Source organism: Recurvomyces mirabilis, assembly GCF_035927965.1.
Source record: "Recurvomyces mirabilis strain CCFEE 5264 chromosome Unknown scaffold_35, whole genome shotgun sequence".
NCBI classification, from domain to species: domain Eukaryota; kingdom Fungi; phylum Ascomycota; class Dothideomycetes; order Mycosphaerellales; family Teratosphaeriaceae; genus Recurvomyces; species Recurvomyces mirabilis.
The window spans coordinates 194729-220341 of record NW_027041969.1 but is presented as its reverse complement, the minus strand read 5'-3'; the positions used below and the strand labels follow the sequence as shown (position 1 = coordinate 220341).

General features: G+C 52.8%; 11 protein-coding genes across 11 annotated transcripts; 5 read left to right on the top strand and 6 right to left on the bottom strand.

Annotated features, from left to right (window-relative positions):
• Nucleotides 1-14: 14 nt before the first annotated feature.
• Nucleotides 15-2646, bottom strand: LTS14_009977 (uncharacterized protein; the record flags this gene model as incomplete). The annotated part of the gene is made up of 2 exons (XM_064842655.1): nucleotides 15-2450; nucleotides 2581-2646. 2 exons carry the CDS (start codon nucleotides 2644-2646, stop codon nucleotides 15-17), a joined length of 2502 nt encoding a protein of 833 aa, XP_064689845.1.
• A 1064-nt stretch (nucleotides 2647-3710) lies between these two features.
• LTS14_009976 (uncharacterized protein) lies at nucleotides 3711-5506 on the top strand (the record flags this gene model as incomplete). Its single annotated transcript, XM_064842654.1, has 3 exons — nucleotides 3711-4580; nucleotides 4631-4959; nucleotides 5029-5506. 3 exons carry the CDS (start codon nucleotides 3711-3713, stop codon nucleotides 5504-5506), a joined length of 1677 nt encoding a protein of 558 aa, XP_064689844.1.
• Nucleotides 5507-5767: 261 nt separating this feature from the next.
• On the bottom strand, nucleotides 5768-7509 carry ERG1 (Squalene epoxidase; the record flags this gene model as incomplete). Its single annotated transcript, XM_064842653.1, has 2 exons — nucleotides 5768-7286; nucleotides 7367-7509. The coding sequence occupies 2 exons, from the start codon at nucleotides 7507-7509 to the stop codon at nucleotides 5768-5770; spliced, it is 1662 nt and encodes a 553-aa protein (XP_064689843.1).
• Nucleotides 7510-11401: 3892 nt separating this feature from the next.
• On the top strand, nucleotides 11402-12169 carry LTS14_009974 (uncharacterized protein; the record flags this gene model as incomplete). The annotated part of the gene is made up of 1 exon (XM_064842652.1): nucleotides 11402-12169. One exon carries the CDS (start codon nucleotides 11402-11404, stop codon nucleotides 12167-12169), a length of 768 nt encoding a protein of 255 aa, XP_064689842.1.
• Nucleotides 12170-13149: 980 nt separating this feature from the next.
• On the bottom strand, nucleotides 13150-14228 carry LTS14_009973 (uncharacterized protein; the record flags this gene model as incomplete). The annotated part of the gene is made up of 2 exons (XM_064842651.1): nucleotides 13150-13837; nucleotides 13888-14228. The coding sequence occupies 2 exons, from the start codon at nucleotides 14226-14228 to the stop codon at nucleotides 13150-13152; spliced, it is 1029 nt and encodes a 342-aa protein (XP_064689841.1).
• Nucleotides 14229-15805: 1577 nt separating this feature from the next.
• LTS14_009972 (uncharacterized protein) lies at nucleotides 15806-16551 on the top strand (the record flags this gene model as incomplete). The annotated part of the gene is made up of 2 exons (XM_064842650.1): nucleotides 15806-16013; nucleotides 16070-16551. 2 exons carry the CDS (start codon nucleotides 15806-15808, stop codon nucleotides 16549-16551), a joined length of 690 nt encoding a protein of 229 aa, XP_064689840.1.
• Nucleotides 16552-16816: 265 nt separating this feature from the next.
• URA7 (CTP synthase ura7) lies at nucleotides 16817-18553 on the top strand (the record flags this gene model as incomplete). Its single annotated transcript, XM_064842649.1, has 1 exon — nucleotides 16817-18553. The coding sequence occupies one exon, from the start codon at nucleotides 16817-16819 to the stop codon at nucleotides 18551-18553; it is 1737 nt and encodes a 578-aa protein (XP_064689839.1).
• A 206-nt stretch (nucleotides 18554-18759) lies between these two features.
• Nucleotides 18760-21364, bottom strand: LTS14_009970 (uncharacterized protein; the record flags this gene model as incomplete). The annotated part of the gene is made up of 2 exons (XM_064842648.1): nucleotides 18760-19762; nucleotides 19833-21364. The coding sequence occupies 2 exons, from the start codon at nucleotides 21362-21364 to the stop codon at nucleotides 18760-18762; spliced, it is 2535 nt and encodes an 844-aa protein (XP_064689838.1).
• Nucleotides 21365-21799: 435 nt separating this feature from the next.
• Nucleotides 21800-22608, top strand: LTS14_009969 (uncharacterized protein; the record flags this gene model as incomplete). The annotated part of the gene is made up of 2 exons (XM_064842647.1): nucleotides 21800-21812; nucleotides 21866-22608. The coding sequence occupies 2 exons, from the start codon at nucleotides 21800-21802 to the stop codon at nucleotides 22606-22608; spliced, it is 756 nt and encodes a 251-aa protein (XP_064689837.1).
• A 41-nt stretch (nucleotides 22609-22649) lies between these two features.
• LTS14_009968 (uncharacterized protein) lies at nucleotides 22650-23502 on the bottom strand (the record flags this gene model as incomplete). Its single annotated transcript, XM_064842646.1, has 2 exons — nucleotides 22650-23015; nucleotides 23074-23502. The coding sequence occupies 2 exons, from the start codon at nucleotides 23500-23502 to the stop codon at nucleotides 22650-22652; spliced, it is 795 nt and encodes a 264-aa protein (XP_064689836.1).
• A 487-nt stretch (nucleotides 23503-23989) lies between these two features.
• LTS14_009967 (uncharacterized protein) lies at nucleotides 23990-25018 on the bottom strand (the record flags this gene model as incomplete). The annotated part of the gene is made up of 1 exon (XM_064842645.1): nucleotides 23990-25018. The coding sequence occupies one exon, from the start codon at nucleotides 25016-25018 to the stop codon at nucleotides 23990-23992; it is 1029 nt and encodes a 342-aa protein (XP_064689835.1).
• Between the last annotated feature and the right edge of the window lie 595 nt (nucleotides 25019-25613).

Here is a 25613-nt window from a genome sequence, read left to right as displayed (position 1 = left end):
CCAGCATCGTGAAATCATGTCTTCCTAACATGACTGCTCGGAAACAATCCCAACCTCGCACAATAGATTCCACTATACCACTCGGCCGTCTCTTCCTGCAGCTCAGTGATCTCCGCATTCTTCGGAAAACTCAGATCATCTGCTCCGTGGTTACGAGGGAAGTAATTATATGCTGCCAGAGCTTTATCGGTCCTATTGATACTCACGGGAGGAAACGGTTGATCTGCGCCCGGTGATGCAGTGGCGTCCTTGTACCGCCAGCCACCGACAGGAGGACGGACGATGATACGCTGTTGACCTCCGTGTGGAACATCCTGGAAGCCAACCACTGCCATCCGATGCCCTTGCAAGCACTTTCTCCATCCATTGGCGCCATTCTCCGTACTGATCTTGCCGGTGGCGGTGAGGTTGTAGTAGCATTCCGTACAAACGTCATAGTCGCCGTCACTGCACCGGAAGCAATGGAATCTGTGGTCGCGCGCTGAGATCTTGCGATGGCAAATGTCGCAGTCTGTGCTCACGGGCCAGAGAACATAGCTGTCGGGACGCAGATGCGGCATGGGTACGAAAGTCGCTCGCGTGGGGTCGGCAAAGGGTTGGCGGAGAGTACTGATGTGTGCGACGGGAAGTAGAGGGTGAGTACAATGGAGGCCTCGTTGCACGCAGTGGTCGCAGTAGCCCCATGCGCCTTCTAGGCAGTCGAGACAGTACCAGTAGCAGTCGTTCGCTGGGCTGAGGCAGGATTCGCAGAATGCGCCGTCCTCTAAGCTCTTCCTTCCATTGTACGGTGTGGACGTAGTAGTATTGGCGGTGGGCTTGGTGTAACGTCGTGGCTGGAGCACATGGGGCGGCTCATCACGGTATGACCATCCACCTGGAGGCGCACGAGCATACCACCTCTGCTCAGTCTTGAAACCAAAACCGAACCAGTGATCGCAGCCTTGTTCGTTGCGGTAGCAGGGGAGACAGATATAAAAGGAGCCGGAGCGACATTTGGGGCAGTGGTAGTGGAGGTCGTGTTGGATATTGATCGTCGGGCAGCGGGCGCATTTGATGGATGGTGCCGAGGATGTAGTCAGGTCGAGGTTGCCGATGGGTTCAGGAGCGAAAGCTGAGGTTGAGGGAGCTGGGCGTATTGTCTGGTGGTCTGTGGTTATTCTTGTCGATGTGGGGACAGCTTCGGGTGCGAAGGCTGCGTTTGAGTCTGCTGGTCGTATAATCTGACGCTCTCCCGGCGATGTTTCTGGTGGCGCGACCACGATCAAAGATGGCGAGCTGTTGTTGGTCGGTATGTCCTGTCTCCTTACTGCCTCAAGTGGTCGCGCGGCAAGAGCCGTGTCATCTCGTGTCTCGCGCTCGGTCGTCGATGATGCACGCATGCGGTGGACACTACTCCGATGGCCTTCCGGATCAGTAATACTTCTAGCATTATTAGACAATGCTCGATGCCGTTCGCGACGACCTTCGTCAGTCCTCGTCTGATCCGTCAGATCAGTGGCCGATCGTGCCGCTGAAGCTGTAGAGCCATCTCTGCCGTGAGCTGAGCGATTACTTTGCTGGCTTGCTGTGCTTGTTGACCGCTGATGTCGCACATCCAAGTATTGCCGGTCTTGCTCGAACAAGTGAGGTCTCGAAATAGGCGGTCTCGGTCGCGATTGCTGTGCTGATGCACTCACTGTCCTGGCATGATGACGATCGCGCATCTGGGCTTCTGCTCCTGCTGTCGAAGGTTGTGTCACTTGCTCACCTTGCTGACCATGATCCCGGGTGTCAGAACGATCTCTCCTTCGCTGTCTACGCCTGTATGCTTCCGCGATTCGTTCTGTGAGTTGATCCTCCTGCGCCGGCGTCAAGTTGTCAAGATCGAGACCATCGAGCAGGCCTTCCGCGTAGATTGACTGCAGTATCTCCTGCTGCACATCCAATGACTCGATCGGCGATGCACTCAAAAGACTGCGTAGCGAAGGCTGGTGCTCGATTTGGGGTCCACCAGCGTCATGCTGTCGCAATTGTGCCTCGGAGAGCTGGCGCTGTCCGGTCTGCTGCGAGCGACCAGATCCATCTCCTCTCTCGCCCTGTCTTCTGTGCTCTCTGCCAGACCGCGGCGCCCTATGCGCTCTCCGACGTGCCGTTTCCGGATCAACTTCAGCCATACTGAGGTCACGAGCTTGGGAGATCATTCGCTCTTCCTCACTGTCAGTATCGTCCCGCCTAGGCTGTACTTTGGGCATCACATCGTCGCCTGGCTGATACACTTTTTGTGACTCCTGCTTCTCCACCTCACTCTTGGCACGATCTGGATTGGCTTTTAAGTAGCCTTCGAGTAAAGTGGTCAATCGCCAGTCTGCTTTTGTCCCACGCACTCCATCTCGGCATGACGGGCATGTGTATGGATGTGCTCTATGTTGGCGGCTGTTGTGCACCGATTCTGCTTGCCATGCAAACCATTCCTTCAGGCATGGTCCGCAGAACGTGTGTAGACAGTCAAGTAGTGTCAAGGGTTGGTATAGTATATCTGTACATATCTAGCGGTCTTATCAGCTGGAGTGCCCTTCTGCGCCCAGTTGTCTGAACACCTACCGAGCATGTCAACTCTTTCTCCATATCCAGCAGCCCATCTCCTCTGCCACTCGAGCCTTCAGCCATCTTCAAGCCTGATCTTCTGCACTGCCACCGACACGTGTTCTAGTTGGGTCTGAGGTCCCTCTCACCGTCCCACACTCGTGCCTCTGATGGCGGGTACGATCGCCCTACCTTCTTGTCCATTCGCAAACGAAGTTCACAAACAGTATAGCAGCGCATATGAGTACGTGTTGACGAGCGCTAGTGAGTGTGGGCTGATCTGCACTCTTCGCTGTCAAAGTATCGTGTGAGACTCATGCATGAGAACCTCATTCACGATCGAGCGGGGTCTCGTCATTCACCACAACGTTGCCTCAGCAGACTCCATCTGGTCTCCCACGCGCAGCGCAGCCTCCTAGCAGATGCTACACAATCTGCTGCAGTCTGAGCATGCTCGTTCGAATACTTGGGCACTTGGTTGCCAATTGCTTGACACGGTAGTTGCTCATCCAAAGTCATGTGGTAGACATGTGACGTCTCGATGCACGGACCGAACGGCGGCGAGCTTCTCTCGTCTGATCGCCACCTCAGCGGAAGAACGAATGATTTTTCTAAACCCGGAGACATGAGTACATTCACATATACATGCAGCTCCAAGCCTTTGAAACGGCCCACATGCCACTACCATCATCACTCCATTCTTATTTGTCTTCTGACTCCGCCACATTATTACGACGCCATAGCCTAGCCTCGAGATCGGCAATCCGCATCTTCCATCGACTGTAAAGTTTACGCTTCTCTGGTGCCTGCATGGCCATCCCGCACGTCTATTTCCTGGCAAGCTAGGCATTGCGCAGTCGTGCTTGATCTATTGGGTGGCACGGAGTGCCTAGTAAAGCATTGTGTCCGCCACTATGTCGGACACAGGCGAGTCTGCTTTGTCCACCATGAGCCGGCCAATTGATCTTCCTACTGTCCAGACATCGACCAGGCCATGGGTGTGATCGGCGAGACAGTAGTCTAAGCTATGCTAGGAAGGGTATATGATGGACTAGGTTCCGAGGCAAATCCAGGCATGTAGGCTGTTCAGTACTCACTTCACTTCTCTCTTCATTTCCTGTTGTTTCGCCATCACCTACCACCAAACTATGGCTCCCCTGCCGTTGACCACCGCCTTCGCGGCCATCCTTGCCCTGGCTACAGCAGCACCAGCACCTGCTGTCCAGCTTGACGAGCGCGCCGTACTGCCCAATCCTTATGCTCCGACAACAACGACCTGCCCGACTTCCCCACTGGTCCGCCCGGCAAGTGGTCTCAATCCAAGCGAGTCATCCTATATCTCGGCTCGCAAGGCGAATGCAGACAAAGGTTTGGCTGCCTGGCTGAAGAAGCAAGGCTCGTTCAACACCTCATCACAGCCAACAGTCGGCTTCACTTCGAGTGGTGGAGGCTACCGCGCATTACTCGAGACCGCCGGAGTCATTCAGGCCCTCGATGGTCGCGACAGCAACTACAACACCAGTGGACTGTACCAAGGCCTCACTTATGAGTCCGGACTATCTGGTGGTGCTTGGTTCCTGTCTTCTTTAGCCGGCAACAACTGGCCCACGGTCTCTTACTTGCAGAAGAATCTCTGGGAACAAGCGTTTCAGAACTCCCCACTTGTACCAGCAAATCTGCTTTCGTCTTCTGGCTTAACCGAGTACGCCCTAGTGACCAACGACATTGTGGCGAAGGGGGCTGCTGGCTACAACGTCACCATCGTTGATCCTTACGGACGTTTGATATCCTACCAGCTTCTGCAAGGACCCGACGGTGGCGTTGCAACACGTCTGTCAAGCCTTACATCATTCAGCAACTTCACTAGCTATAATGTACCATATCCGATCATCACCACGACGAATGTGAATGGTTCGCAAGGCCAATGCGTGCCGCCGCTCAATGCAATCATTTACGAATTTCATCCTTACGAGTATGGATCCTGGGACACTGGCGTTTCAGCATTTGCACAGACGAAGGTAAGGATCGATGCTAGTCCGATTGTTGAGGCTTCTGCTGATTGACACAGTATATGGGCTCCGCACTGACGAATGGCTCTCCTACCAAACCCGGAGTCTGCACAGCACAATATGACAATCTTGGTTACATCTTCGGCACCAGCAGCGACGTCTTCTTCGCTGCCTGCGCGGTCATTCCGCCTGCCAACACTACATCCTCTTCTGGCCTTGCAAACGTCCTTGAAGGTCTTGTCGCTAAGAGTCATCAGCCAGACTTTCAGGATCTTTTTGGTGTATACGTGAATCCATTTTTCAAGTACCCGCGCTCAACACAGGTACAGTCGCAGAGTGTGCTTACAATGGTTGACGGAGGAGCAACCGATCAGAATAATCCTATCTGGTGAGTTGATCCCACAGAATCCTTCTTAATGTGAGAGAAGAGTCCACAGGCTGACCTTAGATCAAACAGGCCCTTCGTCCAACCCGCTCGCAATGTCGATGTCCTGATAGTCAACGACAACTCGGCGGATACGACCGACAACTATCCCAATGGCACCGAGATCCTCCAAACATACATGAATGCGAAAGCAGTCGGCTTGACGAAGATGCCTTATATCCCTCCTGTGTCGACATTCGTATCACAAGGACTTAATAAGCGCGCCACCTTCTTCGGATGCAATGAGACCGGCACGACATTTATCGTCTTTCTACCCAACGTGGGCTATACTTACAATTCTGGTCAATCGACCTTCAAAATCGAATATACGATTCCTGAGACCGATGCAATGATCGCTAACGGTAATGCGATTGGTACGCAGAATGGCACTGCTGGATGGCCGTTTTGCTTGGCTTGTGCTGTGCAGAACAAGGATGGTGCTAGTCTGCCTGCTGGTTGCAATGCTTGCTTCCAGAAGTACTGCTATCATAGGTCCGGGACCAGCGGCTGAGTCTGTGCTGGACATGACGATTGAGTGCGTGAATAAATTTGGCCAAATGTCATGTGCATAACGAAAAGTTTTACGGCTGTATGATTCTTGGGCACGGTAACAAACTTCTATCTCCATATCACATCATATACTGTACTGAATACATGTCTGAATCATGAGCCAGGTTAACAGTAGTTGGACTGCGCAATGTGTTACGCACTATTCATTACACCCATTATATACAAATACTCAACACAACGCCTTCGCTACGTCTGGAAACAATCAAGATTGCAGCTCCGAGAAGATGTACGGGAATATGACCACACAGGCCTTCCAGAACACACCCACACTGCTGACTGCTCGCAGCGGCATGGTGAGCACGCTTGAAGACCATGTGATGTAGATCCATATCGCATATAGTGCCACAGCGAAGAAGTGATAGAATAGCACGAACGGCTGTCGAATGATGCCTGCCAGTAGTCCCACAGGTCCATCCACGCATTGGCCGCCAAGCTTGAAGTAGTGGAAACAGCCCATCTGCAGCGCTTTGAGCTGCGTGTCGTCGGCTGCGAAGAGCGAGTATAGTGCTTGCGCGAGAATGTTGATGACGCTGGTGAGTCCCTTTCTTCGCCAGTGGAAGGTGTGCATTTGTCTCAAGACTGCCTTCCGGTCGTCCAGAGATGGTATGACCTTTGGGTCGAGCAACTCGGATAGCAGAACAGCATCGTTGAAAGCGACTGTCATGCCGCCTCCAGTCAAAGGATGTCGCATGTTCATGGCGTCTCCCAGCAGTATCATGCCCGGAGTCTTGTTAGTGGTCGGTGGAAGGAACGAATTCGGCATTGAGCGTAGCTTGTCTCTCTCAAGAGCAAGCTCGAAAGATGGCCGCACAGCCGCTGGCAAGCTGGGTAAGACGATGTTCTTCAAGTGACCCTTGACACCGCCTGCTGCAACACTGGCGGTAGGTGTGTTCTCCGGTATGTCGATCAGTGCTCGAGTCTCGTGTGTGCCAATCTGATACAGTAGTACCGGAGCACCGTCTCCTAGTATGACATGACCGTGGTTTGGCTTTGGCAGTGGCACATCTATGAGTTCAAGGGCCCAGAACTTCGACTTTGCCACCGGCGCATCTGTGCGAAATTGTTTGCGGAACTTGCTGGCGTAGCCGTCTGCGATGACGGTGAGGTCGCCGAAGAAGGAGTCTGCTTCTCCTTGCACCATTGCTTCAACTCCAAGAATCATGTTGGTATAGTCGCACTTTACAAGCTCGGTGACCGTAGCCTCCACGACCGTGATATTGGGATGCGCCATAGCCTTCTCTCGTAATCGCTGGACGAATCGGCCATGATGGAAAGATCTGCCTTCCGGTCTCTTGCGTTTCATACCTCGCATCTCATCTGTATGCGACTTCTCCTCGGGTTTCTCCTCACCGACTTCTCGCGCGTTGACTGGGTATGGTATTGCCACTTCCTCGCCATAGTATATCACATCATATCCGTACACCTTGACAGCATCAATCTCCTCCAAGCACTCTCGCAGGCCCAACCTTTCAAGTGCCGCCACACCCCCTGGCTGCAGTAGTTCGCCAACAATACGATCTGGTTGTCTCAGCCATCTTTCCAGGAGAATGACGCTACGGCCTTGATTGCCCAGTGCAACTGCTACAGCGCATCCCAGGATACCGGCACCCACTACTACCACGTCGGCCTCATGGTGTGTTGTTCGTGATCTTTCCGCATTGTGTCTGATTCTGAACTCGGAGGGAGGTGGCCGATAATGACCGGCCATCGTTCTCTGCTGCCTAAGGTGGTAATTCCAGTACTATCTTTGGTATATCACTGCCACGATATGCAACAGATGAATGTAACAGTCGTGTTGTACTTATTGAACTCACCTTTTTTGAGGACATCATAGTGGAACGATTTCATGCGCCACGCGCGAGATTGGCTTTGAGCCGCAGGGTCCAACGCAGTGTGGCGCACACGTGGATGAATGAACTCAATCGTCCCCTTTCTCGACATCATCTTCGCAAGAGACAAAGGCGCTCGACGCAACTGTGCTGCCCAGGCTTATTATCGGACTTCTCACCGACGATACTGATCGATGCCGCGCTTATAGCTCTACCACACTCTGTGTGCTGCTGACACTGCGCGACACGTTCCCTGCACGAAATCCTTTACAGCCACTTTAAAAGCGAAGCAGAACGAAACCGGCTCCTCTCACCAGCAGGTACAGTGCACACAGTCGCGTCTGCAGTGTTTGCTTGATCATGACCATTTTCGCCGACGGACCCTGACTGTGCGACAGAGCTGTCAAGGGCTAGCTGCATGATATGTAAAGGTTTGCATACGTATAGGTGTCGATCCCGGTGCTCTCACGAGTTGCATGTAGCATCTGCTGCACCGAAACGACGACGTGCAGATTTTTCCTGCGTGCCACATTGAGGAGCAGGTCGGTTAGCTGCAGGAGCATGCCGGTACTATCACTTCACGGAGTCAACTCCAATGGCATTTGCTCCTTCACCCACCAATTTGGACGAATGTCTGTTCATGTGAGCTGACGATCAATATGTTGCAGATCATGGGCCCAGTTGAGAGGCTACGGACACGGCACTAGAGTTTGACTCCACACGCTGTACGAATATGGAGCATCCTGGGCTTGGATTGCTGCCATTCCCACGAATGGAGGGCAACATTTCAATGGGTCACATTCCAAACACCATGCTACAGTTCACAACTCCCGGCAAACAGTAAGTTTGGTAGGCTGTCTCAGGGCACTGTAGTGACTCACGGTCGTCCTTGCTGATGTCCGGCGTGTGCTGTCCTTGATCAGGATTCAGGATGGGAAAACTGCCCAGATGTCTCAGGTGGACCATGTCGAAGACTCTCGGCACCTAAGCGACGTCTCCAACCCTGTTCCAAGGCTTTGAGCGGTTCCGGGGCATAGCGCTTAAGAGCTGCAAGACGCCGATCTATGTTTTCGGTACACAGCGGCACCGTAGCGAAACGGGGTTTCAACACAACACCCATCTGCACGTAGTGGGGAACGAACTTTGACCGATTGTCTCCTTTCGTCGGTGATAGCAATCGGAGTGTGTCGAGCTTCTCGCTGGTCGGCTGTCCTGCATGAGGTCGTTCTGCTGCGTTGAATACGTGGGAACCGCGTATTGTGCGTGCATGTGAGAACTTTCTGACGTCCTGTTCCGATTTGGAGAGTGTGGAGGCAATCTATGAGCCGCCCGAGTTCAGGCTTTGAACGACGGTAGGCATCTGTGATGATTAGAGATCTGCTTACCCTAGCCGAGCTGCTTATACACATTAGCGTAGAGACGTATACCGTATTGACGACCTGTTCCGACTTTAGTAGTCTCGCACGGTGGTAGCCGGGCATGACGCCTCGACTATGTACGAGTCCAACAATCCACTGCCAAGTCCGCCCATGCTAGGCGAGCGGCGCACTGGCGTCAGCCTGTCAGGCGGATGTGGATTTGTGGCTGGCCGTTACTCTCCATCATTTACCACGTGCTCGGTCGAGTCGATACTTGCCGTGAATGGTTTCCGCCTACCCACGACCAATAGAGGAGATTGACCCAATGTACTAAGCTTTCATTCGCTCGTCTGCCTGTCAGCTACTGCAGACCGCAGCCGGGTTTCGAGCGCAAAGACGGTGCACTACACCGAGCGGCCGGAATCTCATGCCTTCGGCGTAGCATCGGATTCGCTGGAGCTGTCCGTGAGTATTCAGTCGCTGTGACCGTGGTCAGCCGCTCACTCAATCTAGCCAGAGATCAGTATACGAGGTACGGGCATGCAGCACAATGCCAGAATCAATGACCTTGGGAGCGAGATTGCTATGCTCTGCGGACAACGGTCGGATAAGATGTTTTGCGCCAGGGAATCAGGGCTGCCAAGACGATACGGACTGTGAACGGTATAGTGAATGCATAAGCTTGTCATGGGTGTGCAGTAGTCTAAGTAGGTACTGGTATGTGCCGATACAGTTGATAGAGCTCTCAGATGCTCTTCTATTGTGCCGAGTGCAAGTGTGGATGTACCAAGTGCAAGGCCAAAGAAAGCTGCTACAATCATGCCTTGGTACTCATACTCGGCGTGCACAAGTTATGATAGTCGAGCGTTGACTACATGGCCAATGCATTATAGCTGTTCGCATTGCATGAGGGAAGCAACAGTACCCGAGTTTGGACTGCTTCGAGCTCAGAATGAACCAATGAGAAATCGATCTGGGACGACAGTTCCGCGGCCTCAAATTGTGCGAGCGCGTGTCGCATGCTTGTCAGCAATCATAACGTGCAGTCGCCTCCTGATGAGAAGCGCCTCCTAATTGACGGTGGAATACGCACGGACCTGTAGCATCCGCTAGCCAGGAAAAGATGATACGACATCAACAAATCTCGAGGCAAAGCACAGAAAAGCAAGGACAATTCCATCTCCCCACCTCGCAAAGTGAATGCACACCTGACCGGCTCTGTGAACGAAGCAGAATCGTGTGCCAACATGCGGCCAATTGCATCCTGCGGCACCATGCATCTCTGACCGTGTACCAGGATTCGCACTTCGCACTTGTCACACAATTTTTACACGACCCAGATTGCCGGGTCGCCGCGTAGAGAGTTCTGTCCGATTCTCAGCCGGGGCCGATCTTGCCAACAGACCAGAGCACCCACCGCACAACTAGCCGAAGATGAAGCACGATATCGCATGTTCGCTCGCTGATGCTGCACGAGTCGCAACGGTAGGAGCCAGGGTATGCACAGCTAGCCCGACAATAGTTCTGTCAATCACGGCCTCGCTACCAAAATATGCTACTCTTACGCGGTATCTCATACAAAAGCCCCCAAAATGGCCACCTGCATCACGTCGCTGCATAGCGTTACTACTGTCTATCGCGCCTGTCTTGAGTCTCAGAAGCCCACCGCTCTTTTCTGGTCAAGCTTTGATATCACTCACTTAGTTATAGGTTGCTGTACTCCTTTTGACTGGCCGTGCGGATACTCTGGGTTCACAAACAAACTGTCGCTTGCACGAACCCGAGTTTTCACCACATACCCGTACAGGGTGGCACGACAGAGCGCATTGCACACAAACTTGATTGTCGTTGTGCATGCTGGAGATACGTATCCTATCTGCATCGGTCCATTCGCAACCAGCATCAAGTGTTCAAGGAAGACGCTCTCCACTAAGCCCTGGTGCCTCAGGATATCTTGAAATGCCCAATAGTCAAGAGTGACTTTGCATGTTGCTCTGAACGCAGAGACGGAGACGGAAGTGCTCGGGTTGGCAGCAAGTCAGGTCTCTATCAATGGCAGACCATACGCGTCCAACGCCTCTACAGCCACCGTTCCACTCGACAACACCAGCCTCTTCGATACCTATGCAACCCTCATCAGGACTACCAGCACCAAGCTACCTGGGCCGACCTGGAGGACGTGGTCCAACCTTACCTGACATCAATACGAATCGGCCTCCGACATACGGGCGCGAACCCTTACCACGCATACAGCTTCCACCTTTGCAGCTCTATCCATCCAGATCTGCTGCAGCTTCAGGTTTTGGCAGATCCCAGCCCACAGCCGTCTGGGAACCTTCGCGAGATACATCTCGGATGCCCACAAGGGCTGAACAATCACATCATGACATACATAACCATCAACCTCACAAGTCTGTTCCACGGATAGACTTCACGAAACCTGTGTATGGCTCACCACCGTTCGCGCCTCGCGTAGTATTGGAGACGATACAGTCGAACAGCTCCAGTATCCATCACAGCAAACTTGGAGTCGACCACAATCGTGTTTATGCACCTCGTGAGGTATATCGATCTAGTCCTGCCGGCATTAGTCAGTCATCGTCACCAAGTACCCACTATTACGAAGAAGGGACATCGCCACGGACGCCTATGCCGCCACCCTTCAGCACGAATACAGCGCCGAAACTCAAGTACAGCCTGATCATAAGACAGCAACCCGCAGCTGCTCGAGCCTGTGGCTTTGGCGAACGCGATCGTAGAGTGATCGATCCACCGCCAATTCTCGAACTTAAGATCACGGACCCGGAGACTGGTGCGCCGAAGGACGACCATCCCGCAATGCTGGCCTTGTCGTGCACACTCATGACACCTGATGGCAAGCGGGATGATACTGAAGTTCCAGGCTCGGAGCCCTACACGCAAGCAACACGCAGACTCATGGGCACGCTGGTCGCCTCCCCGTACCAAGCCAAGGACGAGCACGGTGTGGCTGGCACATTCTTCGTATTTCCAGATCTGAGCTGCCGGTCACCTGGCAAGTATAGACTGCGGTGGAAGCTCATTCGCATCGATCCGACCAACATGTTCCCAGGCCAGTCGTCTCCAGCTGTTGCAAACATCATGAGTGACGTCTTTGCTGTATTCACCGCGAAGGACTTTCCAGGTATGCGGGCCAGTAGTGCTCTGCTCAAAGCACTTAGGAGGCAAGGCTTGAATGTTGGTGTGAAAAAGGGTTCCGAAGCCCGCAAGGGCAAGGGCAAGACCAAGAAGGAGGAGAGTGACTCGGAGGATGATGATAGCGAGCAGTCCGACGCAGAGGGTGGTGCCAGCACAACGAGTAAGTCGACCGGTGGTGTGAGCCCGAAAAGCAAACCGAACAAGAAGAACTTACCGAAGAGGAAGCGACGAGGCTCTTAAACAGGCGTCTGGAGGTCCCTCTGGACAGGAGTGGGCGGTCAACAGCGGACAGCACATGCAGCATATGTGTTATGCTGCGCCTCCTTCTGTTACAGCTCGAAATGTTACACAGCATAACCATGGACACGTGTGCAGGACGGCTAAGTGGCGAGGTAGACCTGCATATTCCTCATTTGAAAACATCTCCTCTGGCATCGACAGCTCGATGGAGCCCACATGACGATCATCCTTCCTCTAACGACTTCCACTTCTCGCCATGCATGTTTCGAACCATTAAGTGTCGGGAGCCTTCTGGTTTCCTCCTTCTCGCCACTTAATCTCACCGGACGACCTTTTGTAATGACATTTCAGCGTGCATGGAGCGGCATTTTCGGCCCCTCAAGGTGTTTGCGCTTTCTTCTCGTCCAGGTAGAGCGGCGGCCATAGCAACATCATTCGCATGCATGAGCACCAGCATTAGCATATTTGTAGCGTAGCTGCCTTGTCTAGCGTTGTGGAAGCCATCTATTGGATCATATTTAGACGAGCGAGCGATTCTGTTGATGCACCACGTCCTTAATGATGGAGACAAACTTTTCGGTTTCTGTAATGGGTGGAAGATTAGGCCGAAGGGGGGTGTGGAGAAGGCGGCTGGAGTGGTTTGCTTGGTACTGGTGAGGCTGTTCTACTTGACTGCCACCTTGCACCATCGTAGAGTAGCTGACGAATGTCACGATATCCTTTGTCTCATTCATGCCTGGTTGACTAGTCGATATCAAGCTGAATATTCAATCGTCCATCCTCGCTCCTCTAGTGGCCGGCGTGGTAGAACGATACATGACCCCGGCGTAAGAACACTATAGTACACTCGCTTTTAGGATCGCTGGAAGCAGCGGTACATCTTCAAAAATTTACATCCGCTCACGCTACAATGGTCGTCGCTGTCATGAGCTTCTCGTGGACTTCATAAGCCCAACAACCATCTCGCAGATACTCTTGCTCTACGAACGCGACTTGTGCTTGCCCTCGCTGTCCTCGAGACCCTTGTACAGATCAACCTTCCAGCCCTCACTCGGGTTATTGTATCGATGGTGAGCTTTGCCAAGCTTGTCCAGCTTCTTCAGGTCCTTCTCCTTCAGCTCGCACTTCAAGCTATGGAAGTTCTCCGTGATACGCTCCTTGTGCTGAGACTTCGGTATCACGCTTGTGCCTCGAGACATGCCCCAAACCAACGAGACTTGTGCTGGAGTGCATCCACGCTTGTGAGCGATCTTGGTCAAGACAGTGTTGTTGAGGAGCTGCGTGAGCTCGCCTTTGTCGTAGGTTGGGTTTGAGCCAGCGAGAGGAGAGTAGGCTGTGACATGAATACCGTGTTTCTCGTGGAACTTGATCCAGTCTTCCTGTTGCAGGTAGGGATGTAATTCCATCTGGTGCACTGAGGGCGGATGCGAAGTGTGGTTCAGTAAGTCCTTGAGTTGCTCGGGGTCGAAGTTGCTAACTCCGATGTGACGGGTCAGACCTTTCTCGAGCAGGAGACCCATCGCAGACCAGGTATCGCGGTATTCGATACTGTTGCTGCCGAGGATTGATTGAGACACTGGCCAGTGCATGTGGTAGAGGTCAAGGTAGCCAACGCCAAGATTATGGAGGGTGGTTTCAAGACCTCGTTCTGGTGCATTGGTACCATGGCTGTGTCTATCAGCAGATGCGAGGAAGGACGCGGTTAAGCAGATACATACTGGTCATTCCACAATTTGCTAGTGATCCACAGATCCTCCCGGGTGAGGCCAGCCTTGATCAAGCCATCAGAAATGCCCCTGCCAACCTTGGCCTCGTTGCCATATGCTGCTGCACAGTCGATGTGCCTGTAGCCAGTCTGAATGGCCCATGATACTGCCTCGGACACATTGTCACCGTTGACATTCCATGTTCCGTAGCCCAACAGTGGGATCTTGTCAAGAGTCAATGGCTCCGCTGGAAGGACGGTCGACGGCTCGAGTGGGATCTGAGCTGCTGGGCCATCATGCTTGATAGCTACTGTCAGAGCTGCTAATGGTAGTAAGGTTGTGAAGGTCTTCATTGTGTGCTTTGATCTCAGTATGTATGGGAGAAAGGAAAGGATGTACTTAACCCTTTCTTACCTCCTACTCCGCTCTGTTGTTGTGACGGCATCGATGAACATCATGCAGGGATACGGCTGCAATTGCCGGCGCTCATCTTCTTCGCAACAGCGAACATCATGCTGAAGAGGTGAGTCCTCATATAACAGTCCGTCGTAAAGACCCGAGGTCTTTGCTAGCGTCTCCTTAGATGAATGCTGTTTACCTTCGTTGGTGAAGTGCCAAGAGCGCATTGGAGGATGATAGACAAGATAACAGGCTCCGTCGACCACGACTATTGGCACAAGCCCGGCTTTGGTGAGCTTTGGCCCTCGTCAAACTCTTGAATTTCAACCTCCGTCAGTGTGAACTACTTGACATGGGTAGCATGGCAGATTGTGATGAGTATGGCACTATCTCAGATACCTGCCACTCCATTAGCACGTTGCTGGTCGCGGCAAATATCGTGGATCAATAAGAGGCGTCGGAGATGATGACATTATCACGCCACCTTGCGCGAAGCACGTATATGCTGCTTGATCCATCAGTTCAGCCATCGCATGCCCATCCACACTAGCTCAAGATCGGCCACCCTGCATCACGAGATGCCTATACATGCAGAGCTTACCATCACATTCAGGAACTGTACCAATCGTAGCAAGCTGTAAAAGCCAGAGCTCTTGCGTGCTTACTTCTTCAAGCCCACCGCCAACGCAGAGCGGAAGGCCACAAGACGGAAATGGCAACCACCTTAGAATATGACGACTAAGGCTGCTTGCGATCAGCAGACGACAGTCTGTGTTCGTGAAAGATGCCAATACGCAAGAGGCATATCATGTTCTGCCTCCGCCCTTCCACCACAATGAAGTGAGTATAGTCTGCCCATTCGTCCTGTCCGTTCAGAAGCGCAGCATGCCATCTCCTCGAACATCTCCAGCACTACTGGCCATAGCCTCGCTCGCCCAGCTGGTCACAGCAGGACCATGTGATATTTACGCTCGAGGCAACACACCCTGCGTGGCTGCCCATGCGACTACCCGTGCTTTATACAGTGCGTTCGCTGGAGCACTGTATCAGGTACAACGCAGCTCGGACGGCAAGACACAAGGCATCAAACCACTCTCTGCCGGAGGCGTGGTCAATGCTAGCAGTCAAGATGCTTTTTGCTCTAGTACATCTTGTGTGATCACTATCATCTACGATCAGTCTGGACGGGGGAATCACTTATCGCCTGCACCTCCTGGTGGCGAGGCGAGCGGTCCTGGACCGGGCGGATACGACTGGTAGGTCTGTAGAGAACACAGAGTAAGTATTCGTGCTGACATCTCGCAGTACGTAAGCAGATTTCATGCCACTGCATCCTTACTTGTATTGTTTCCACTGGGAACGCTGGAAGGAGCGGACATCTATTGTCGATACATCACAGCTTGGCGCCTATTGACAGGCGACGCTGCTAGCCCCACCGTAAGATCATCGCACTGTAGCTGTGTATCATTGCTACCATGTCTGCGGCTACTAACCCGAGTTTAATGAGATAAACCCCATCGAAAGATCTCGCATGCGACGACTTATGCTTACACTGTTCTTGACAGTGCCATCCAGCGCTACCGAAGCGCAGATCCACCTCAATGGCAAAAAGGCTTACGGTATTTACGTGACATCCGGAATGGGCTACAGGAACGACAAGACATCTGGAGTTGCCACCGGCGACGCTTCAGAAGGCATCTATGCAGTCCTGGACGGAACACACTATAATGGTGGCTGTTGTACGTTCTCACACCGATGTAAACTGCCGCATGAAGAGTTCTGATTGTGTTCGTAGGTTTTGACTACGGGAATGCGGAGACGAGCAACAACGACACTGGTGCGAGCCATATGGAAACTGTCTACTTCGGCAACCGTAAAGGTCGACAGTCAGGTGCTGGGTCCGGTCCATGGATCCTAGCCGATCTCGAGAACGGGCTCTGGGCCAGCTCATCAAGTGCGAGTTCTTTCTTTGGTAATCCGACCATTGACTATCGATTTGTGACTGCTATCGTCAAAGGCGAGCTGGGTAATCACTGGTCTATTCGTGGCGGTGATGCGGGTGCTGGTAGCACTCTGTCGACATTCTGGAGTGGTGGTCGTCCCGCAGGCTACAATCCGATGCATAAGGAGGGTGCTATTGTGCTTGGCGTGGGAGGCGATAATAGTAATTTTGCTGTTGGCACCTTTTACGAAGGAGCCATGACTCAAGGCTACCCTTCCGACCAGACGGAGAACGCAGTACAGGCTGACATTGCGGCTGCCAAGTATTCTACTTAGACGAGCCAACAGATCCGCTCGAGGAGCCTATTGAATCTAGCAAGATTGGCATTGGATACTCCTATAGACCTCGTAAGCAGGGAGTTGTTCAGTCTTTTAATCTCAAGACTTGTTGCGCTTAGTAGCACTGAAGCTTCTCAAAGACGCGCTAGTGAAGCTCGCGTTCTCCAGATAAATTCTTCGCGCGTCTCACTTCGACTGGACCTTCGATCTCTCCCCGTCATTTGTTTGATGCTGGGCCACCGAGAGGCCAACGTATACCAAGATGAAGTACCTACTGGTGTCAGGGGGTGTGATTTCGGGTGTGGGCAAGGGAATCATTGCCTCCTCTGCAGGTCTGCTGCTCAAGACTATGGGACTAAAGGTATCCAGCATTAAAATCGACCCATACATCAATGTTGATGCTGGAACGATGAATCCCCGAGAGCACGGCGAGGTGTATGTGCTGGACGATGGCGGTGAGGTGGATCTGGACCTGGGCAATTACGAGCGATATCTCAACATCACGCTGACGCGTGAGAACAACATCACGCTCGGCAAGATATTCTCCAAGGTCATTGAGCAGGAGAGAAGAGGTGATTACCTTGGCAAAACCGTGCAAGTTGTGCCGCACGTGACAGGCTGTATCGAGGAGTGGATCGTGCGAGTTGCGAAGCTGCCTGTGGACGATACGAAGGAGGAGCCGGACGTCTGCATTATTGAGTTGGGAGGCACGATCGGAGATATCGAGGGCATGCCCTTTGTCGAGGCCTTGACAGAGCTACGACGGAATTGCAGGAGAGAGGACTTCATGCAGATCCACGTCTCCTACATTCCAGTCGTGCATGGCGAGCAGAAGACCAAGCCAACGCAGATGGCTATCAAATCAGTCAGGAGTGCGGGTCTGATCCCTGACCTTATAGCTTGTCGGTGCGAGCATCCTTTGGAGAAAGCAACGACGGACAAGATTGCAAGGTTCTGCCAAGTATCGAATGAGCATGTGCTGGCTGTTCGAGATATGCCTTCAACGTACCAGGTACCAATTCTTCTGTCCGAGCAGAACCTGGTGCCTCTCATGACCAGCACGCTGCAGCTGAAGGAGGTGACGATCGCGCCAGCTCTTCAGGAGAAGGGCATGCATATCTGGAATACTTGGCGAGATTTGACCATGGGTCTGCAGAATCTACACGAAGTGGTCGAAATCGCACTGGTCGGCAAGTACCTCGAGCAGCCCGACTCCTATTTGTCTGTCACGAAGTCGCTTCAGCACGCCGCGATGCGATGTAAGCGAAAGCTCGTCATCAAATACGTCGATGCTGAGCATCTGGAGAAATCCGCCAATAAAACTGACCCAGCGACGTTCTTCAAAGCATGGCATGATGTGTCCACTGCGTCCGGGATTCTAGTACCTGGTGGGTTCGGCGGCCGTGGGACAGAAGGCATGATCGGGGCCGCGAACTGGGCGCGTGAGAACAAGAAGCCATATCTAGGCATCTGTCTCGGCATGCAAATCGCTGTCATCGAGTTTGCTCGCACAATGTGCAACATTCCAACACCTCAGGCATCTTCGTTCGAGTTTGACGATGCAGATGAAGATCGGGTCATCATCAGTATGCCAGAGCATCATCCAGGCGTGCTAGGTGGCACGATGCGTCTTGGTCGTCGCCCTACCCTCTGGCAGCCGAACACCGAATGGTCGAAGCTGCGAGCTCTATATGGCCTGCAGAACGAGAGCATCGACGAACGACATCGTCACCGTTATGAGGTCAACCCGAAATATATTGATCAGCTGCAAGATCAAGGTTTGACATTCATCGGCAAGGATGAGACGGGCGTGAGGATGGAAGTCATTGAATTGAAAGATCATCCCTGGTTCGTGGGTGTGCAATTCCATCCTGAATATCTCTCCCGGGTGTTGGAACCGAGCAAGCCGTACTTGGGATTCATCGCTGCAGCGGCCGGTCTGCTGGGGAAGATCACGAAGAACGAGGCCATTGTTCCACAAGTTAATGGAGTCGTATGAGAAGAGGACGGCCTGCTTGATATGTTGTGGCTGCCATGGCGTTCTGGGGATGAAGATTGATAGACATGATTCCCACGACGCAGCTTGCTTTGTCACTGCGTTGGGCTGGTGAAGGGTATAGATAGAAAGGCATGAAATGGTACCAACTTTTGGTCATATTCACGTCACCAGCTGTATATACATCCCCGTATCCTTACATGTTCTCATTACATCAGGAAGGCAGCCACCCCCACGACTACGGATAGAGCTGCTAGGGAAGACACATCCTGACGCACACCATCATTCGTCGTCTGCTGAGCCGGACCACCAGAGCCACCATACGTAGCCGTGGCATTACCACCATATCCACCAGTAGAGTTGACTCCACCAGTAGTCCCAGTTGCCACGCCGCCAAACGGTATCTTAAAGACCCAGCTATACCGGTCAGCGCTTTGTACTGCTTGGGGAATCGTGAGCTGCAGGCTGCCATTGCTGAGTAGCATGCTTGGCACGACCGTTCCGCTCATATTGCCACCTACTACCGTCACTTGATCTCCTGATACGTAGGGTACTGGACTGTCTAGAACGAGTGTTGCATTCGGTGGATAGAGAGTAGTGATGTAGAAGGCGTCGCTTGTCTGCGTGAAGCGAACCGCATCGCCTTCCTCGGGGGTCACAAACCAGTAGCGAGTCCCATAAATAGCCTCAGCATGTTCCTTGATCCACTGGCCGGCCGCACGAAGGTTCTGCTGCTCGATAGCAATGATGGTTCCGTTTGCTGTGGGTCCGACATCGAGCAGGAAGTTCCCATTTTTGGAGATGATGTCCATCAGACTCGTTACTATACCTTGGGGAGTGAGATATGCCGAGTCTGGTGTAGCACGGTTGTAGCCGTAAGAGAAGGGATCTAGCCCAAGATTGCTCTCCCATTTTCTGACTTGTACGGCGTTGTACTTTGCGTACTCTGGGGTATCAAAATCACCAGGGAGTCCGCAGCGATTGTTCATCGACACTTGCTTGCCCTTCTGCGCGGCGTTATTGAAGTATGAAGAAGCGAATTCTGCCGTGAGGTTTGGACCACCAATGTCACACCACATGATCTCCGTTCCCATGTCCGCTAGGGTTTGCATCTGTGGCAGGATAATGTCTTGGACGTAGTCTTCGACGGGCACGAACCCGGCGTAAGGTAGCGTGGCATTTGTGTAAGGATTTGTTGCGTTTCCCCCTGGCCTGTGGGGACGGGTCAGCATGTGTATCGGCCAGCATCTATGTGAATCCTCACCATGACCCAAAGCCATACCCAGCATACGCTGGGTTGAACCACTCCGGTAGACTGTAGTACGTTGCCGTATGCAGCTGAGGCTGATGCTCTCTGCTCGCATCGAACAGCTCTTGTAGCAGATTCCTATGCGGGAATTGTTTCACACTCGTCCGCTCTGTAACATTCTCTGGCAGATCAAAGATGGCATACCCATCATGATGTTTCGAGACCTGCACAAAGTACTCTGCCCCGGCATCTGCGAAAAGATCAACCCACGCTTTCGGATCAAAGATACTCGCAGTAAAGTTCTGGATAAAGTCGTCGTAGACATGGTCAGGTCCGTATGTGGCTAGGTTGTATTCATAGAATTGTCCGGTTGTGTTCGGGCCTTGATTCATGTCCCACCAGTACCACTCTGCGTAGCCCTCACGCCCACCGACATTGCCCCAACCTGGCACACTGTAGACGCCCCAGTGGATAAAGATCCCATATTTTGCGTCATTATACCACATGGGGGATTCGTGACTGTATATGCTCTCATACGTGGCTTCGTACTGGCCGATACCGTAGGTGGCGTTGAATGGATAGCTTGTCTGCGCGCCATTGAGAGAGATTTCGACCGTCGCCGGACCAGTTGTGCCTGGTGGTGTGCCATCACTATTCACGACTCCGATCTGGACTATTGCTTGGTCTCCTGGCCGAAGTCTGTTGATGACTGCAGGCGTGACGGTCTTGAGGCCAGCGGCGTCAACAGAGACTTTCACACTGCTGTTGGCTAGTACCCACTGATCGCCAATGTTGTTGATAGTGACTTCGACGATCTGCGTCTTGTTTGTCCCCTCGACCCACATTTGGGTGGACCTGGCATACTGGACTTCCAGCTCGATGCCGGTGCCATTGGCTTCTACGAGAGTGACCGCAAAGATATGTAGTCGAGCATCTTCGGCCGCGCCGCCTGGTCCATTCGCAGCCCCAATGCTGACGTTCGGTAATTGCAAGCTGACTAGCTCCTTCGAGGAGTCAAGCCAGTTGATCGTCTGGAAGATCATGGACCTGTTGTAGTCAATACTCTCGTTTGTGAGAGAGTATGGGAAGATGATATCCCCCCCGTAAGGGTATGGCCAGTCTTTTACCGGATCAACGAGCAATGGTCCTGACGAGGTCGTGTTGTCCGCATACGTGGCATTCACGGATCCGGTGGCTATGGCAGACTCAGCCGCAGCGAGCATATGTACACTAAAATAGCGACCTTTGGGCGGCGTCAAGATCTGTCCTTGGGCCAGAACATTGTCGTTACCAGCTGCCTTGTATTGCGGAAAGTTGTACTTCACACCAGAGTAGGTCAGGTCGGCTGGTGGGAGGTACTGCGCGGGATACCCAGAGTGAAGTCCATCGTAGTTAGCATCTCCTGGTGACATTCCAAAGCCGCGATTGTTGACCAGGCTGCTCAGATCCACAGGCATGGAGTTGCCGGCTGTGCCATCATCTGCTTTTTGGGGGTTGATCACGAGTCCCCCCTGGCCGAGCGCCAATGGCACAAGACCTGCCAGTATACCAGTGACTGCCTTCATCATAGCTTGGAAATGGAAGTGCTGACCGAGAGGAATGAGGCGGGGGACATTCATATCAGTACCTGGATAAGTGCTCCATGGCTGGGACCGCTAGCCGAACTATGGCTGTAATGGAGCAAAAGTCATTGGTGCATCAAAGACGATCGTCACTTCTTTGCTCGGGGTATCATTATCATACTTCCCCGCATGTACAATATGATGTTGCAATGGACAAGCTTTGAGAGGAGAAACACGAGGTGAAGTGGAGACAGAGATGTCACGCGAACCGACGAATTGCCGAAGGGATCGAAACAAAGTGCTGCCCTCTGAATCAGCACCATTGCTTATCAAATCTTGATCCTGCTCGACCTCTCTTTCTCCGAGAATACATGGGATGCTGCTCGACTGATACAGAGCCTGGACTGCTTGGTCAGGCGGTCTGAGCCTCCGGCACTGATGGTCAGTCGAGGTATGACCTCGTCCTGGTCGAGGGTCCCAGTCGTGGAAACGAAAAGCATCTAGGAATCCAAGCTGGACGTTCTGAAGCATCGCATGTCAGCCACGACAATCGGGAGAACACAATCCAGACCACCAAAATGGATGGCTGGTATGGTGTTGAAGATGCCGTCGAAAGACGTCGAATACAGAACCGCATGGCCCAACGTGAACGGCGGAAGCGCCTCGTGCAAAGTAGAGTTAGAATCGAAAGCGCGATCAATGATGCATCCCAGAGCACTACCTGCCGTTCCCAAAACGCTCCAGTAACTCCCGTGTTCCTGCCCCTGACGGAGTCTAGCCAGCAAAGTACTGCAACATCACTGACGCTAGCCACTGGCGCCCTCTCCGGCCGTGGAACACAGGACATCGCGGTATCCCAACACGCAAGACGGGAGAACCTCACGACGGAATCAGAGCCAATCACGGTCTGGTCTGCTCTTTTCCACAACGGCGCAATGATGGGCTTGAGTTGTAGCACTAACACGCCACGGAAGTCATTGCCACAAGGCCCCGACATACCTGCCACACTACATCCGACGGCATTACAGCTGACGACTTTCCACCCGTCGTGGATCGATCGATTCCCATTCGCTAACATGCGCGATAATTTCATCTCCATGGCTGGCATAATCGACGAAGAGGATTTCCTCTGCGATCTCTTCAGCATGGATAGCTTCCGCATCAAGCCTGGAAAGCCGGGCTGGGACCCGAATGCCTGGATCATCGGACCTGATTTTGGGAAGAAATGGGGTTACTTGTTCTATTGACAGGAAGTCGACCTCTGCTATATGACGTTATAGAACATGGTTCATTGATTGACACCGCCGCCGTTCAGCTTGTCCATAATCGTGCCGACAATCTTCGCAGCCTCTCGCGGGTAGGATGCCATGAAGCAGTGGTCCGCATCGAGATCGTATACATCGATAGGGCCACCGCGACTCTTCTCTATAGTATCGATACGTCGCTGTTGCCACCACAGAGGAAAACATCTGTCCCGCAGTACTCTGATGTACGAAGTCGGGATGTAGGCATATGCCGCGTATGTCAGAGGCGTCCCGAAACAAGCCTTCGAATGCAGAGGCATTCTTTTCGCATGCTCGACTCCCTGGTCGTGTGGCAAAGCATTGAAATTCGTTGCTGCGCTGCGCTCCGGATCTTGACCGGTATACTCGACCTGTCGACTTGTCAGTACGGCGGTTTCTCCGTCATGACGTGGCGGCGCAAGGACTTACATGGTCCACCATGAAGTCGTAGACTAATGGCCCATCGGGTCCTGGCTGGGCATTCGTGGATGCCATGGACTCGCCGACCTCTGCGGCAATAGATGTGATGTAGATCAGATGGACAATACCTCCCTTGTGGCCTAGTCTTTGACGATCAACCTTGGCGAAGCCTTTCGCACCCTCTGTCATCGGCATGCCGCCAAACGAGTGTGCCATCAGGATGATATCTCGATCTTGCTCGCAAAGATCCGCTAGGTGACTTCTGACGAGCTCAACATCATCGGCGAGGGTAGCAGCCGGGGTCCTAGCTTCCACGGTGCGGAGCTGAACGGTATGGAAAACAAGACCTTTCGAGGAGACGTGTCGCTTGAAGTCATCGTAGAAGGCAGGATATGTTGCGGCTCCGGGAACAAGGAACAGGACTGGTGCTTGTTGCATGATTGCAGAGAGTCGTTCTGAAGGTGGACAGGAAGGGTAGTGAAGGGAATGGGTGCCTTCTGTGAGCTCGCATACATAGCTCGATACTTATACCTCACATACTCCCAGGTAAACCCGTCTCGTCCACACCCAGGAGTGTTTTCAGTCTCGTGAAGATGTCAGCTTTTAGTCCACAGAATCATAGGAATCTGTGAGGGTCTCAACATGCGGGCAATTTACGCGCCTGCGACACAGAACAAGGGCCTACTGAATGTCTGCAATTAATGCTTGGGCATATACACGACTAGCAGAACAGAAACCGGCCCTCTGTAGAGCGGAAGGCACGTAACGGCGGCAGAATGACTGTCAGCAATTAGCGCTTGTCAGGAATTAGCGTAACCGCAGCCGAGCTATTGGAGATCGATCCCCAACACCATTTATAATCACATCTCATTAGAAAGCTAAAGAACGGCAAGTAGTGCAATCAAACATATCTCAACCGGTCAGTCTATCCACTCGTCCGATCATCCTTCGCAACCTCCACAACAATCTTCCCTCTCGCCCTCCCGGTCTTCTGTCGCCTTACAGCGTCCGGCAACTGCTCAAAAGTGAACTCCGAATCGATAAGAGTCTTGACCTTGCCATTTGCCACCCACCCAGCGATCTCTTGCAACTGCTTCGCATCCGGCTGCGCGAAGTAGCCCTCAAGTTTTCGTCTGCCGCCACCCAAGACCACTGGAAGGCCAGCCTTGATAGGGTTCAAGAATGAACTGAATGTAGGCGCTGCAGCGACATTGATGTATTTTGCGTTAGGTTTGAGATAGCGGTAAGACTGCCAGTAGAGGTTCCAGTCGTGACACACATTGTCGACTGCATGGTCAAAAACAGGCCCTTTGCTCTTCAGCACCTCGATCACGTTCTGCTTCCTGTAATCGATGACTTCGTCGGCTCCCAGGCTTTTGCACAGCTCTACATTGGCTGTAGAGCACGTCGTGGTGACGTGACATCCACAGATTTTGGCGATCTGTATCGAGAACGTGCCAACGCCACCAGATCCGCCGTTGATGAAGATCTTGTCTTCAGGCTTGACATGCGGGACGATGGTCTGGTAGGCCGAGATGCCGCCTACCGTTATCGTGCTTGCGGCTTTGGCTGAGACACCCTCTGGGATGGCGACGAGTTGCTTATCGTTTGATAATGTATGTTCACGAAACCCACCACCAGCGAAGAGCGTCTTGTCTACGGAGGCGCCGAAGACGAGTTGGCCAGCTTTGAGAGTCGAACCTACAGCTGGTACGACTATGCGGCCGGCGATGTCACTTCCTGGAGTCGCCGGCTTCGGCATCATGAAGCGGTTGATGAGCCCAACTTCTACGGGTTTGTAGTCGAACGGGTTCGTTGCGGCATAGAGGACTTTGATGAGATGCTGGTCTGGTTTGCGAGCGGGTAGAGGTACTGTGTTTAGCTTGACACTGTTCTCGAGACCGTTATGGATGGCGTTGAATTGCCAGGCTCGCATAGATGTTGGGGTGGACATTGTGGAGTGATCGATGTCCTCAATGCTGACAAGCCCGTTACCAATAATTGAGGGGAGCTGTAGAAGTGATGGACATTGGACGAAATGCGAACAGAAAGCATACTTATGATACCTTGGTGATTACTGATCCCAATGGAGTTCATGACTGCGAGATGGTTATACGAAGACTGTCCGAAGTGATATCGTGATAGTCGAGTCAACCTCGCAGCATTGCGGCGGGACTTTTCCTCCGAGCCCCCGGCCTCGCATTACGGTAACTGCGGTTCGTGTAAACGAGCTGGCAAGGCGAGTAAGTGGCGGAAGGCATCCATACTGCGAATTATCGTTGTTGTGGCGGATACTGACGTGTGCCTGCTGCTCCAACCGTTTTCTGTTGGCAAAGGGAGGAGTGTTGTGTGAGGTTGTAATGTCTTCGAAGTAGACGCCACTACGGAGTCACCCGCAAAGGCGTTGCCAAGACTAACCAGAGACCCTTGCGGCTGAAGCTCGAGGTTCCTCCACCAAGACAAGACAAGCACGAGACGAAGCACAACGCAACACTAACCCCCGACTCGAAGCCATTGGATTACTTGAATTACACACGATCTCGTTCCCT